This window comes from Nipponia nippon, unplaced genomic scaffold (assembly GCF_047370975.1).
Source record: "Nipponia nippon isolate SJK-2023a ecotype South Korea unplaced genomic scaffold, ASM4737097v1 scaffold_1, whole genome shotgun sequence".
In the NCBI taxonomy this organism is placed as follows: Eukaryota; Metazoa; Chordata; class Aves; order Pelecaniformes; family Threskiornithidae; genus Nipponia; species Nipponia nippon.
The window spans coordinates 151,643,473-151,659,505 of record NW_028262290.1 but is presented as its reverse complement, the minus strand read 5'-3'; the positions used below and the strand labels follow the sequence as shown (position 1 = coordinate 151,659,505).

At 39.1% G+C, this 16,033-nt stretch overlaps 1 protein-coding gene across 4 annotated transcripts in view; it reads left to right on the top strand.

The window, feature by feature from the left end:
* The window catches only part of NRP1 (neuropilin 1), a 114,773-nt gene that overhangs the window by 51,758 nt on the left and 46,982 nt on the right, over window positions 1–16,033 (top strand). For all 4 annotated transcript variants that reach the window (XM_087778379.1, XM_087778368.1, XM_087778357.1 and 1 more), the window contains exons 5-7: window positions 92–319; window positions 7,991–8,146; window positions 10,896–11,062. In XM_087778379.1, coding sequence (XP_087634505.1) covers window positions 92–319; window positions 7,991–8,146; window positions 10,896–11,062 — 551 coding nt within the window. The remainder of the gene's footprint in view (window positions 1–91; window positions 320–7,990; window positions 8,147–10,895; window positions 11,063–16,033) is intronic.

Sequence of the window (16,033 nt, the reverse complement as noted above, 5' to 3'; positions counted from 1 at the left end):
GAGAGACAATATGACCTAATTTGTTTTCCAGCTAACTACTTTGCTTAGTAGCATAGTGTTAACCCAGGTGATTTTTTTCTTTCTCTTACAGGACCTGAATGTTCTAGAAACTTCACTTCATCAAGTGGAGTGATAAAGTCCCCTGGATTCCCTGAAAAATATCCCAATAGCCTTGAATGCACTTATATTATCTTTGCACCAAAGATGTCAGAGATTATACTGGAATTTGAAAGCTTTGAGCTAGAACCTGATTCAAATACTCCAGGGGGAGCGTTCTGTCGCTATGACCGATTGGAAATCTGGGATGGATTCCCCGATGGTAAGAGAAAAATGGACTGTGATATACATAACCATTACTCTGAAGTGGGCTGCAGAAGGCATATTCTCATTTTTTTAACTGTCATAGTAGAGAGATCCTTGCTTGATTTATGTGAAACGAGTTGAATTAAAGACAAATGGGTAAAATGCTCTGTAAATTCATTCAGTAAAGCATATCACAGTGTGAATGATTTTTTTTTATGAAATATGTTTAATTTTGAACAGTTGGCTTGGGGGAAACCTCTATTTTTAGAGGGAATATGTGATGGACCTCCTACGCTAAAATAAATTAAATATGAAGTCTTATAATGGGTCCCCAAACTTCCACAGCTAACACATGAGTATTGCTCAGAAATTTCCAACAACTTGCACAAACTGGACTTCAGGTACTAACCCTCCAGCTTGAGGAGGAACTGGGTTACAGACCAGCTGTCAAAGCAGAGAATTTCTTTGCCAGAGAAAATATGGTGTCCATACAATTGAAATCATAGTAACTAAATGATTACCCAGGTCAGTAAACAGTCGTTGAATTATTCATTCAGGTGGCTTCAGTGATGGGGCACTGCAGGGTTCCTCCCTTATAGTGCGCTCTCTTCCAGTAGTATAAGCAAATCCAAAGGTTTTATCTTAATTTGTTCGTTTATAGTCTCTGATTAGCTGGGTACATGTGTCAGGGTGGGTGTGTTGGGTACCCTTCTGGAACTTACTTCTCTGCCATCTCAGTAATTTTCCACTTAGTTGTTGACCACACTTGACCTTCTGCAAATCCACTAAGTGCATAGCTAGATATTAGCTAAGCTTATAGACCCAGTGAGCCCTCATTTCACCCTCCACCCAATCTCATATCCCTGTTTTACATTGAGACTGATGAACACAATAGCTGCATGATTTCTCTATTTTTTTCATATACGGCTATGAGTCTGCAAGATCCAAGTCCCCTCTAGGTAGGGCAGTCATGTACCAGTTCTCCAAGGAGCCCAGCTTGATAGGCTGTGGCTCCAGCCTAAAAGGGACTGTTCAAGCTGAATGCCTAACCTTTAAGGTGCCCAAATGCCTATATGAATTCTGCAAACAGCTATGTAAAACTGATTGTGATGCCCTTTTCACTGTTTCAATGTATGGCATAAGCTGATAAGAGAAGCATCTTGAAGCTGTCCTTTTTCGTCTTAATTTTGTAACTTGTAGCAAAATTCAATGACTGAGGATCTATGTTGTTTGTGTTGGGCACTAATTACAGCTATTTCAGTTTTCCACTGGTGTGATAACCCATGCTAATAGATATTTTCTTTGCTTTTATGAACAGCGGTGGCAGTTTCTACAAACTGCTAATCCTACATTAATATTTCATTTAAATGAAAACATATAACTTAAGGAACATATTTTAATAACACATTTAAGCTTGCCTGTTTTCCTAGATAAATCCCCAATATAATTTTAATTAAAGCTTTTATTGATGCTGCAGTAAATAGGTATGTGCTTTTTAAGGTATATTTGTTTTTCCTTTTTGTTTTATGCTTAATGGGTTTATCATGGCTCTTTTCAATCCACTCCAATAAATAGTGAAGAAAGAGCCATAACAGTAGCAGAAAGACTATTTAGTATTTAATGCCTCAGTTAGGAAAACAGTGTTGTAACACTACAATAATGATGTCTGGAACATTTAATAACAGGTTTATTTGTATATAGGCCAAATCTTTCCAAGCTGAATTCCTGTAGAACTTGCATTTAAACTGACATGTGAAAAGATGATCCAATCAATCAATTTATGTGTAATATTACCAAAAAGAAATGCATTATTGCTAGTGTCAGAGGGTTTCAAACCAGTAATTTCCTGGTTCAAGAAAGTGACTGAGCCGTATTGAAGAGCAATTAACAACAGGCATTATCAGCCTTCCAATTCCCTCACAAACTGTCTAAACCCCAAATGATCCTGACATCCAGTAAGGGTGTTTACATGTTTGTAAATATTCAACTGAATTTGTAGACTAGAAGAAAATGTTTGCTTAGATACAAACTCTTGGAGATTGCAGCGGTTGTAGGGAAATGCTTGATGCATCATTTCACTGTTGGGCGATCCTTAGCCAGCAGTCGGTCTCTCTTGTTTAACTTAACACAGCAAAGGCAGAGAGGACATGATTGCTTCTCGATAAATGCATCACAGGATGGATCCCTGGGAGGGAGAAGAACTATTTCAACCAAAGAGCAAAGCTGACACAGGAAGCCACTGATATGACTTGGCCATAAACTGAAGATAGAAATTAAAAGTCTCTAGATATCAAAAAGAGAGTATCCAGATAATCTTCGGAAAAAAAAAAAAAAGGAGGAAGAAAGGCAAAATAAATCTAATTTGCATCCACATGGAAGTACTAAATTTCTGAAAAATATTAGACAGTATGGTGGCCTTTGATGAAGGGAGGCTCACCCAGGGTAAGTCTTTCAGCCATTTGTCCGTTTCCCGTCAGTCTGTGAAAAAATATTCTGAAGCTACATCTACACTATTAACTAAAAAGAGGCCAAGGCATGGTTCTGTATACTTCTTAATTGCTGGCATACTCTCTTGCACAATTTTAGCCCATGTCAGTTTGCACTTTTCCAAGCAGTTCTTAAGCATGGTTTGGAGGACAACAAAAGCCAGGGGTCATTCCCAACTGGCACATTGGACACAGCCATCCTGCTTCAGAGGGAAGAGCCCTGTGGGAGTGAGCTGTGTCACACTGTTAGTCTGGTCCCAGGAGCAGTCCCTGGCCACTGGCTGCAGGTTCGGAGGGTGGTCCCTGGCCTGCTTTATTTGGTGATACAGACATACCTATAAAAAAGGAAGCTATTTTGCTTTATCGCACTGGATTGCTGCTCACATGCCCAGTTGTGTTAGAGTTTAAAGCCCCCATTGCACTACACTGATATAAACATGAAGTAGAAGGATTTCTTAAATGTTTGGAAAAAAATATATCCTTCAGTTCAAACCCCCTGCTCCACAGCAACACAGCTGTGGTTTGCCAGGATGATGGCAGCTCTTAATAGGACACAGAGAACAGTTTGACGGAAAATAGTTGTGGCTGCAACCAGGGTGGAATGAGATGGACAGTCCCCTGAACATGCTGCTCTTACCCAACTCTGGAAACCAGGCGCCAGTATTTGAGCCAGGCACTCTCAGTCCCCCCATTCTCAGCAGAGAACAGCACCCCACTCTGATTTGTCTCCAACATCTACTGTAGGGCAGTTAATGGAGCTCTGGAAGTTCTTATCTCATTGACTGTACGGGGAGCTATGGATCACTAACTCAGACATAAACTTTAGATACCTAAGTTAGAGCAGATGAAACCCACCTTAAGTGGAAAATGTTTTCACTGCGGAGTTTGATCAGCTACAGTCACTGGAGATCGGCAGGAAATGAATTTGCTGTTTTCTACAGCTGTGATTTTTTTTCCTTCCTCCCTCCAAAAAAGCAAAGAAAAAGAGAAATGTTCTCTTAAACAAATTTTCACAATGATGTTTAAAGGATATGTCAAAATCAGTATGCTTCCATTTACATTTTGTTTCTATGTAATTGCCATTTTTCTGATGGAAAACAATTTTCTGTTAGACAATTTGCCAGCAACTGTAGCAGTCATTCACAAAGACATTAATCCTGAAATGCTCTGTCACAATCATGGAGTCCTCACCCTACCTGGTTGTCCTTTTAGTGAATTGAATCTGGCAAGTGCTGAGTATTTGTGTCTTGATTCTGCAAAACGTGCTTATCTTTGAAGTATGTGAGCAGTTAGATTGACTTCAAAAGGAATTCACCGAGGACACTTACGGGTCTGAAGTTAAACACTGGTGTAAGTGTTTTGCTGGTTCATGAGCGGAATGGTAGGCATTCAGGAATGCCTCAAACCTGGCATTTTGTTTCTGCATAACTGCATGCCAAGGGTACCCTGTGGTCTCTTCTTTAAAACAAAGCAATAAGTGAAATAAACCTGCTGGAGAATGTTTGAGAACTGCAGGTGCATGTTGCAAATATTGTGCAGAAAAGGGACCGTGGTTTGAAGGAGATAACAGGTGGAATTGGAGCAGGAGAGTGAGTAGATCACAGAATAGAAATATGTGATTTTGCATGAATAAACTAGACACCAAAAATGTCTTTGCCCAAGGCACAGATATACCTCAGCCAGCCTCGACTGAGAACAGTCCACTGATGACTTTGAAGAAAAATAGCCCACTCAAAACCAGGACTAGCTTAAGTGATGAATTGCACATATTCATCATGCATCTCTCTTTGAAGCTCTATAGACTGTCTGCTAGGGGCTCAAAAGTAATTTAAAGAAGTTTACATATGGTTTGAGAACCACAGGCTAAGCATTGCTGCTTCAGTCAATACCACAAGAGCTTCCACTGAATTACAGAGCAAAACAGAACACTTTACTTCAGTCGTTAACATCAGTGCAAATGAAGGTTGCTATTAATCTAGGTGTGTTTGTCCTCTGTTGCAGTTGCTTTCTACACTCTTGTGAAAAGCTGTTAAGATATAAGAGCATACACAAGGTCAGTGTAGGTGACTACTGGACCTGAGGATGGGATTCATTTTTCAGTTATTTTCTCTTTAGCATCCTAAATTGTGTGCAAATGTTTTGTCAATAACAATCATACTGCTGTGAAAATACTGTCCACAGCACACCAGCATACTTTTAAAGACCAGCTTTAAAATTCGGTAAAATGGCTAGTTAACATAACATTTCTTTTAATATTTTAGAAGTCTGATATACAGTTTTTCCTTGCTTGTGCTTTGTTGGGGTTTTTTAAACTGAATTCAGAAAGCTAAGATTTCAACTGGATGGGCAAATGTGTATTTCAATAAGTCTCAAAATTTCGTGATACTGATACTCATTGTCCAGAAGGGCAAACAGTAGAAAAGAAAAGAATTAGTAAGGGTAAGGTTTCAGTTTAGTCTTAAACCACCAGCCATATTCTATACATTCCACACTCAGATCCTGTAAACCTTCAAACATATGTATTAAGAATAATCAAGGATTTATTCAAGTTCTAGAATTAGACTCTGCATATTGGGAAAAGCTTATAAAACAGGTTTCTTAGTTGCCCCTCCGTCTTTTAACCTGAAGGTTACTCAGTTTTCCACTATGTCGTACTATGCCAGTGGAAAGAGGAGCCAAAGTCCCAGAAATAGCTACAGCATGGGCAGTCAAATGAAGTAGCTGGCTCACCGAAATGCCTCTGTTCTGTGGGTAATGTAGAAGTGTCCTTGAGTGAGGACATCTCCAAGTGACTCATATTTGGAGTAGGCCTTCCTATGGGTTGCTGACAAAGTAACATGATGGTCTACAGGTAGAGGCTGCAAAGAGCTTTCTGGGCCTGAAGACTTTTCAGCACCTGGCACCCTAAGATTCCCATTTGGAACTGTAGATGGTCTGCTATGAAAGCCCATCTATGATTGTAAGAAAGAGTCAGGAAGATGGTTAAAAAAAGCAGTGGCATAGTCTACCTAAGCAGACAGCAGTATCATCCCCTGAATGATTGCTCAGATGGTGTTCCCCACACAGCATTTATTTGATGTGGTGACACCTGAAACATTTGATAATTTATTGTCAGTCAAAAGTTTTCAAGACTTGAAAGGAAAAAAGAACTTTGTGTTAGCTATTTATGTAAGAAGAAGAATAAGAATCTCCATTTCATCCAGTTCTGCTCAGATCAATACCATATTGTCTCAGTAGGCTACGGTTTACATGTTGTGCAAAAAAATTCAATACCTCTTTGTGTCATATTCTGCAAGTTTTTAGCTCTTGCATCTACACAGCTAGCAAAGGGAATAGTATTGTGACAGCAGGGCCAATCTGTAGAAGACTGAAACACAGAAATGCAGAATCACTAAATATGTCTTAAAAATTATAAACCAGTGAGTCATGGGGAATCTTAAAGCCTGTCTGCTTTAAACAAAGTTCTCTTCTGTTTGTCATTTCAGAGAGGCTTCCCTACAGGAAATGGGAGGAGGGAGGCTCAGAGTGTCATATCATGGTGGCCTTCTCCTCCGTATTTTCTTGCAGTTCAGAGCAACATCAGCAGCTATAATGCTGAAAGACCATCACGGGAAAGAGCACGATCAGAGCTGTTTGCACATAGAAAATGCAAAGAAAAAAAAAACCTGCAGCAATTGGAGGGGGGCCATTATTTTGCATTTTTAAAAAGCCACTAATGGTGACAGTCTAAAACAACTTTCTCTCTCCAAATAATAAAACTGTAAAGCTTTAATGATTTCTAGGATGAGGAAGAATTCAACTCGTGTCCTTTATAGGGTGTTTTATTCTATCAATACTGCATTGAACAACCCTGGTGGAAAAGGGCTGAACTGGCAGGTTCATGGGATTCAGGAATGCCATGGGATTGCCAAGGCAACTGAAGACTAAGTACGGCCAGAATAGGGATAGAAAAGCACATGCTGGCAGCAAGAGCTATAACACCTGAGCTCCCTCTTTCTGGCAACTCTGGGGCCTTACACAAATGTGTCGCTTATGTAATAAGGCTATTCCAAGCTGGAACTGTTTTACTTGTTGGAAAATGCCAATAAATTACTACAAAGTTATGTTAGCTGAGGATTTTCTTTGAACTGTGAATAATTAGGATATATAAACATTTTATATTTTAAACTGAAAGTGGAATGGACTTCCTAGAGAAATGACAAGGTGTTAATTTAAGCCTGGAAAGCCAGTGGTGTAAGCATTAGAATGACATCTTATTATAATTTTAATGATTGACTCCATGGATGGGTTTCAGCATTATCTTTTCTTATTGTTTGTAAGCACAGATGTACCACTATTCAACAGCCTAGGGACCTATCTGTAGGGAATGCTCAAGTGCTAGAAGGCCACATATGTTGGTTGTGAATTGAGTAGCTTAATTAAGGAAAAAGATTATCTCACTGCACAGGAAATCCAGAAAAATATCAGGAACTGGTTTATACATTATTAACACTGAGAGAGATCATGTATGTGTGTATGTGTGTGTCTTCTGTGACATGGAGATATACTTAAGAAATCCTTGCTCTTTTGAAAGGATTAAGATTTTCCTCTTGAATTCTTTTACAGTATTCTTTAATATTGAGCATATGGGCCAAAGTTCCATGAGGGTATGCTGAAAGCTTAAATAGGAGGGGATAAACAGTCGTTGGTCATTGCCTCAATATGAGTGCAAAAATGTTTTTCAAGTTCACTATAAAATTAACAGATTATCTGCAGTCTGGAGCATAAAACCTGGAAGGTGCTGTTTGAACTCCTATTCCCAGAGAATCTTGTAGTCTGGGTGGGCAAATCAGGCCATTCAGATGTCCTTGTCATAAACAGGTGCTTCAATCACACTTTGGAAAATACTTTTGGTGCTTTGTACATGTAATTTTGTGCATTGTTGCCCTCTCTGCACATTTTAAAGGACACTTTTTGAAATCCTGATTCATTACATTTTCAGAGGTTTATGGAGTGCTATCTGGAACGTTTGAGAAGTAAGATTACTAGGGTAAGATAAGCAATTTATTGTTCACCGCTAAGATATTGATGAGATTATGATTTTGAGCTGTTGTAGAGGTTCACTATTTCCTGCTGAGGGACTCTCTTTAGGAGGCTATTGTAGTGGTATCTATTGTTGTAGTAGAACTGGTAGTTTACTATTATATCCTGTCTCTTTGCAGTTGGCCCACATATAGGGCGTTATTGTGGGCAGAACAACCCAGGACGTGTCCGGTCTTCAACAGGGATTCTTTCAATGGTATTTTACACCGACAGTGCAATAGCAAAAGAGGGATTCTCAGCAAACTACAGCGTGTCGCAGAGCAGTGTATCAGAAGGTCAGTATTTATCTATCCTGCAGAGCTTCTTGGAAAATATTCTCTGTTATGTCTTCTTGCACACCAGGTGTTGGCATGAAGCTTTAAAGAAACCTTAAATAAATAAGATGGTGGGGAAGGGTTGGTGCTGGTTTGCTTTTTTCTTTTTTTTTTTTTTTTTTTTAAAAACAGCTGCCCTTTGAAAAGCAGTGCAAGAAGCAGAATTCTCCTTACAGTTTTATTCCTCAGTATTGCCAGGAAGTTGGCATAATTATTGTGAAAAACTGTGCTGACCAAGGAAACGCAGGAATGCAGAGCAATTGAACACTTGCATTAAAACAATGAAACATGAACAATGAATGCACTATCCAAAGCCTTCTTTTATTACATGGAATAAGCTTTGATGATCGATTTCTTGAATAAAAAGAACCCATTTAATATATGTGTTCTTGTTAAACCATTTCACAAGCTATCTAAGCTTTGTTCTTTGTCTCATATTTTTTTCCCAGTTGCCTCATTTTTGTGCTTACCCTTTGGACAGAGAATGAAACTAAGTGAGGGAGACGCAGGAAAATAACAGGCTGTGTTACACCATGTCCTTGCAGATTTCCTTGCTTTGCTCAATGATAAAACACACACTTTAAATCAAACTCTCTCTCCTTTCTGTGACTTACTGAGTTTTGAGCAGATTCACTCAAATTTGATGTACTTGTTTAGTCAAAGAAGGAACAACAGAAAAATGAGTAAACTGAAATTATCCCTGTTACACCCCACCTTTCCTCTGCCCCTTGCCTCTTTAATAGCTTTCTTATACATGCATAGCCATGAAGAGAGAATGGGACATACCCCAGCCTCTGTGGATGGGAAGCATCCTTCTCCATCTCTGTCAGACTGTACCTCCAGCTAGTTTGGCTTCTCCTTATGTAGGGGCTGCTCCTACCCATTCATTAGCTAGCACAGCCAACTTGGGTCCCCATGTCCACCTCCTCCACAGTCATCCTTCTTGGGCTGTAGAGGCATCATCGCACTGGAACCAGAATTAATTTCTGCTTTGCTGGGATGCCCTCAGCTCTTAAACAGAGGACAACAGAACAGAAGTTAGTGTGTGTGAAAACCCTTTTGAATGATAAGAGGAAACATTTTCTGCGATGCAGGCTTAGACAGAGGAGTGATTCCTCTCACTTAATTTCAGCCACCCTTGCTCTTTGTGTTGTCACTACAGAGAGGGTCACCTCCAGAGGACAACTCAGCCTACTTACCTCAGACACGTGAGATGTCCCCAGGAAGTACTTGTCCCTCTCAGTAGACTAGAGGGAAAGCCCACATGTCTAGATCAAACTAGACACGTTTTACATATTTTAATACCGTGTCTTGAGTTCTTTGTAGTGGCTTATGGCTCTCCTTCTGATTCCAAGCAGAAGTTAATTTACTTTGAGCCTTACCCTAAAGTAGTTCAGTTTCAGTACTTCACCCAAGGCCCCTAGTACATTGAAGCAGCACAGAAATGAGGGAAAGGGTCGTACGCCACGGGAAATGCAGTTTGGCGACAGGTTTGATAATTCAGTTATGGGGCACCCTAACTACAACTCCTATAAGGTACCCTGATAGCATTTCTGAATATAAGTTTTTGGATCCCAGATAAAAGTTTTTAAACATTTTTTTCAAAATATTTTAATTTTCATTGAAAAATCAGAACTTTGTTTATTAAAAGCTCATTTTACCAACTCACAGATTTTGAAACCTTCAGCTCAGCACCTAACCCTCTGTTAGAGATACGTCAGCTCCAAAGAAGGTGTCGTAAAAAGGACTGTGTACCCAAATGTCAGGGCCTCCACTTCACACACTGGTATTTTACCTTAAACTGCTAATGAAGAAATGAATTATATTAGTATATGCTATGAAGTCACTGAACAGAAGAGTAGACACGTGTTATTTTCTCCAGCCTTTGCAAAGGGGTTGGTAAACCTCTGACAGAGGGTTGCATGAGCAGCTGGGTGTGAGGACTCGTCTAAAGCCACCTGCCTCTTGCTTCAGTGGGGATTGGAGCTTTTATTTTTGAAGAGTGAGAGAAGAATTTAGTCTCCATGCCCTATCAGCCTTTGAACTCAGTATAGTGACTGGGTTGTCAATTGATTCTAAATTATCTTGGTAATTTTTGTGTAAACAAAAAGAGATTTGATGGACATGATCAACTCATTTAAAATACAGCACATTATAGAAGATGTGGTAATTCCCTTAGGTCAATAGTCTTCTGGCCTGGATTCAAATTTTGTTGATCTGTTTCTTTGCATTGTCCAGGATCAAAAGAGAATGGCTAGAATTTTAATCATAATTTTAAAACATTTTATACTTTTTGTACTGGAGTAAATAGTTGTAAAATTATTTTATACAGTCATCTGGTTTGTCTTTCCTGGCTTTGTGCGTAATTATGAATTGAACATATATTGTTTTATATTATGAATCCACAGAAGTGCCTATGCTACCCTAGAAAAGAGAATTCTATTGTCCTATATTGAAATGGCTACAATGCTGGGCTAAAAATATTTGTATAGCATTATTATTGCAGGAATTGCCATGGCAACTCAAATGACAGTATTAAGAATGACACCATAAGCCCAATACTGCCTCACTTAAAGTTGCTAAAGAATTCAAAGTCACATAAAAATAAATTCTTTAGATATTCATATTCAAAGCAGGAAAACATTCTCGTTATTCAAAATCTAAATCAAAAAGCTGACCATAATAATGATGGTAATTTATTTTTCTTCAGATTTCCAGTGTATGGAACCACTAGGTATGGAGTCAGGAGAAATTCACTCTGATCAAATCACTGTCTCCTCCCAGTACAGTGCTATTTGGTCTTCAGAAAGGTCCCGGCTAAATTACCCTGAGAACGGATGGACCCCAGGGGAAGATTCTACCAGAGAATGGATACAGGTAAAAAGATAACGTTTTAAAGATATTATTAATAATACTCTGTGGAGCTTATTGAATGTGAAGAATGCAAAAGAAAGAAAAAAAATAACACAGTAAAGTACTTCAACATAATCTAAGAATCATTGCAAGTGAATAGCTCACATTCCCTATTAGACACACAAAAAAAGACTGACTCCCAAAGGTATAAAAAAAGAAAAGGTCAGGAAGATTAATTCTTCTGCTTCCCACGTCTATTGTTTTTTCAGTCTTCTGGGCACAAATAACAGAGATTTTGGTTTAGTGGAAAAGTCAATATTAGTTTAACATGCACTTAAAGTGGAATGTCCCAGTAAACTGAGCATGTGCTATGTCTCTAGCTGATTACAGTTAAGCATTAACACGGCATGGTGTTTTCATGCACTCAGATTTCACCTCAGAAGACCTATGTCCCTTCTAGAATATGTTACATGTGAAATGAGTTTAGTGATCTCTGTTTAGTGGCTATTCTTCCATGTCCTTAAACACAACATTCATTAGCAAGATTGTCCGCCTTGGCTTTGCTCTGTTAATACAGGAGAAATCCTGCAAACATTTGACCCCAGGAAGAGACTCCTTGAGTTCAGTTCATCTACTTAGGCTTGTTGTTTGCTATTTGTCATCAGGTCCATAGCTTAATGGCATACGATTCCTGAACAGGTTAGAATTACTCATGTGAATTACTGTATACAAATAATCTATACTAGCAGGCAGGTATTAATATCATTAGTTGAAAAAAATACTGATATGTATCAATTGTAGTTTGACTTGCACTTCGTAGTTACGATCTAGATTTTATTTCTGTTGGCAAAAGCTAAGAGAAAGGCTTGAGCATATTAGATCAATATTATTAATATTGAAAACTTGTTCATATATTTGAAGCATTCCTCCTGCTTCTGTTGTTTTCTATAGGAAATTACTAACTGGCATATAAAAACAATGCCTTATTAGCTGTCCATACAAATGTTCGCATTGATGTTTCCTGTGAGGTTTGCTGTCTGCAAGAAAGCTTAAAAACATGTTGAGTAGTAGTTACTAAAGGGAAGAAAGAGGGGGAAATCTTTCATTTCTGATCCTTTGCACACAATGGGACTCTCAGGTGTCCTGCTTAGGGGCCCCTATACATCCTGAGCTCTGGCAAATTGGTAACCGTGTATGATGGACCTAATCAGACTTCAGAGTGGCAAAAAAAATCTGTTGATCCTTTTTCCTTACTTAAGAATAAATGTCAAAATCTCCCCAGCCTTATCTAAGTGCAAAGCTTGTTATTAATCATTGCCGCTTGCAATCCTTGGAATGCGCATGGAAAAAGGGTGGAATGCATCAGAATCAAATTCCATGTGTTTCATCTGGTCAGAGGGCCACCACTTTTTCTTTATTTCCTTCTTTTCTGCTGTCACTTACGTATTTATGACTGGATAATCAAAACAAGAGAGCTAGTCAAATCTCATTCATGTGTTCTGTGTGCTTATTAACTTTATTAAGTTATGATGACTACATACATACATATATTGCTTAATCCTTTCACTTAGAACTAGATCTTTCTGAGAAAAGTTTCAAAGGACTTTTTTTAACCATTAACTTTTTTAATAACAAACACATAACAGAATCCAAGCTAATCTGGGATTTATGCTTAAAACAGCTCAGGGTACCTCAGGCCTCCTGCCTATGAATTTCTCAGCCTCCTTTGCCTTCTGCCATAAACCAGGGTGCTCAGGGGCTGAAACAACCACTGAGCATAATTTTTAGCAGCTTTACACTGCCTCCAGCTACCACATCAGCCAAGAAGTTGGTGGTTATTTGTATGCTGTACTGCTCACGCCACAGTTCTCGCCTACTTCACCCAGCCCCTGGTTTGGAAAACGCAGCATGAACCATTTCCCTGAGCAGTCTAGCCCTAGGGCATCTCCTCCACTGCCCAGGGCCCATGTGGAGGGACCCGCACCCCCCAGGCAGAGTTCACGACAGAGCAACTAGGCTGTAGCAGAATTTGTTGCAGATCTGGGTCTTGTTTGCAAGACCGAGCCTACAAAGTCTTGCTTGAAGATTCATTGCATTGAATAGGTGTGCTTAACACATGTTGCAGAAGAACTGTTAATCATTTCTACCACTCAACCTATGTAGCAGAAGCAACATAGTTTGGAGAATGAGTATGCCATGCCCTGGCTTTTCACAAAGTAGAACGGTTTAACTCATCTTTGGGTCCATTTGTGTCAGGAGGATATTAATTCTTATGCTTATTTATTATGGTTTAATTCAATGCTAACATTGCTAATTCAAACTTCCAAATGTGTTCTAAATGCTTTCCTGTTAAACATAATTGACAGTCTTGAGATGGCTGTTAAGCGCTTCAGACCATCATGCAACAGGGTCCTTGCACATATGAACCGCCATCTTCTACAAAGGCTTGATGCCATTGGCAGTAAGCACATGTTGCAAGTTTGTATCTGGATAAAATATTGAAATCCCATGTTTCCTCTGTACAGATATCCCCAGGAACAGATGTTCATCTCCATAAGAGCTTACAGACAAACAACCAAGGACACACAACTAATAAAGTACTCTGAAATTACCCGTTGAAAAAAACATAATATTTTATAAAGGAGGAAGACACTTGTATATGAAGGACTGAGGTCACTTTGTTCTATTTTGTTCTGTGTGCTATTGTAAACCAGTCATTTATTTGAAGTATTTGCTTTTGTGCAGTACAACGTAAATGGATTTTTGTTGCATAGTGCAAGAACTCTAGAAAATATTCAACAGCAAAAACAGGCTGAAGGATACAGCAATGCTGAACTTGGAACTTTTAAAGTGAAAATTTATGCTTATATGCCCTTATCTGAGAGACAAAGATTTTGCGTGTATCAGTATTCATTAATCTTTTCACGATTGCAGGTTTCCATACCTGCACACACACTGCAGCTTGTAAAGTAGTGATGTCTGCCTTCAAACTGCGTATATGCATATGCAACTAGGGCATATATATGAGATATGTACAATCACACATGGGCGAAGCAGCTTGAAAATTCAGCTCCAAATACTGATTTCCTTAGTGTATCATTTTTTTGTATAAGGGAAATATTATAGTTCTCCTTTCCCTTCCTTTTACCCCTCCCTTCAAGGTTAATGTTTTTGCTAAGACAAAAGAAACAGAAAACCTCAGTTAAGTATCAGCAAAGGGAGATTGGTATCTATAGAGGACGTCTAGAGGGCATGCGATATGATTGTCTCCTTTGAGGTGTTGACGTCTTTCGGACCATTTGGCTGAAAAGAATTAGGAAAATAGTGTTGGCTTGTTGTTAGTAATAGATTTGCATGAATTCTATCGGTGGGCATGGAACCCATTCTTTGGTGCAAAAACTAGATTGCTCCTTTGTGGCTGACAAGGTACTAACTCCTGAGTTCATCTGAATGCTGCCTGCTTACCGGGCTCTGCTAAGTGAAAGCTGTCTGTCCGTTCCTCTCCTTAGTTGTTTTGAAATAAATGTCAAAGCTTAGATTCAAAATATCCATAGCACTGTCACACCATAAGTCTACACAGTACTTTCTCCATTTTATTTTTACCCTCAAACACACTGTTTAAAATTGCTTGACTAACTTGAGATTTGGAGTGACTCCATAATCAGAAACAGAGTCACTCCAGATGATTGAATTTTTTTCTTTAAAAACACATTCATAAAGTCTGTGGATTTTCTAATATGAATGGAATAAAGATATGCATGAGGCAAGGGCTGCCAAAAATAAACATGAAGTTAGTTTATTGTCATATGGGATGTTATTAGCTCCTCAACCTTAAGCTCAGTCTACTTGTTTATTACACTTAGGTTTCACACACTCGGCTGCCCTTCAGTGTGAAATAGCATAATTTAAAATAAAAAATAAAAACAGCCCTTTAATTTAATCAAGAGCAGGGAGCTGCCATTGCAGCGTAAGTCATTGTCCCTCATTAATGTATCCTTTCACAGGAAAAATAGTATAGTGTTTCCATTTCTGTAATCTGAACAACAAACATGTTAATAGGTATCAATTACCAGCCAGTTTCAGTACTTAGAACCGGTAAGAAGGCCAGTGCGAGGGTTTCACATCTGGTTTTAGTGAAACTGTTCCTGTCTGTGGTATTTAAAATTTAAAGAACTCCTGTTATTGTGCAATTGGGAATCCTAGGGGAGTACAATGTTAATGAAATCCATAACGTGCAGGGATTTTATGATTGCATTTTCAAGGCATTCCTTCAAAAGGGACGACTGATTTCTGCCGTGGCAGTAGTAATTGTGTTTTTACAGAGTAGATTTAATGTTCGCATTTAAGAACAGCAGTTACGTTTACACTCATCTGAAAAAGTAACATGCGAAATCTTTATATTTTGGGAACTTTTTGCATCTTATTTTTGAAGCCTTTGAGCAGGACCCACGGTCCGCTCTGCAGGGTCGCCCTGATGGGTCGTGGCCAGCAGCCCCGCAGGGCAGCGCAGGAGCAGGGGGAGCTCCAGGAGGAGCGCCTGGCCGGATAGGTGCCATCAGCTAAAGACACTTGAGACCCACGTGTGTGCGGTTTTGAAGGGAGACTGATTGCTTATTACCAGGGTCACTGGGAAACTGTGCTATCATCAATCCTCATAATGATGGGGTTTTCAAACCCACAAAGAGCAACACCTTCTGGGTGCTTTTACTGCAGAATCTGTATGTTTTCTATCAAAATGTTTCTTCTAATGCATATAACACAAATCTTTACACTCCCACCAAGCTGGATGATAGTTTCTGGGTGGCACAATTTTTCTCTCATCCTGTAACACTGAGCAAGACGTCCAGCTTGCCCAGAAAGCAAAGCATGTTTGTTAATAACACAAGATCTTCAGTTCATATTATGGCTGGGGTTGACAAAACCATAAATCCAGCTTTAAGAATCCTAGTATCAGATCAAAACTTTGCAGCCATAAAACAAAAAGCACTATGGTAT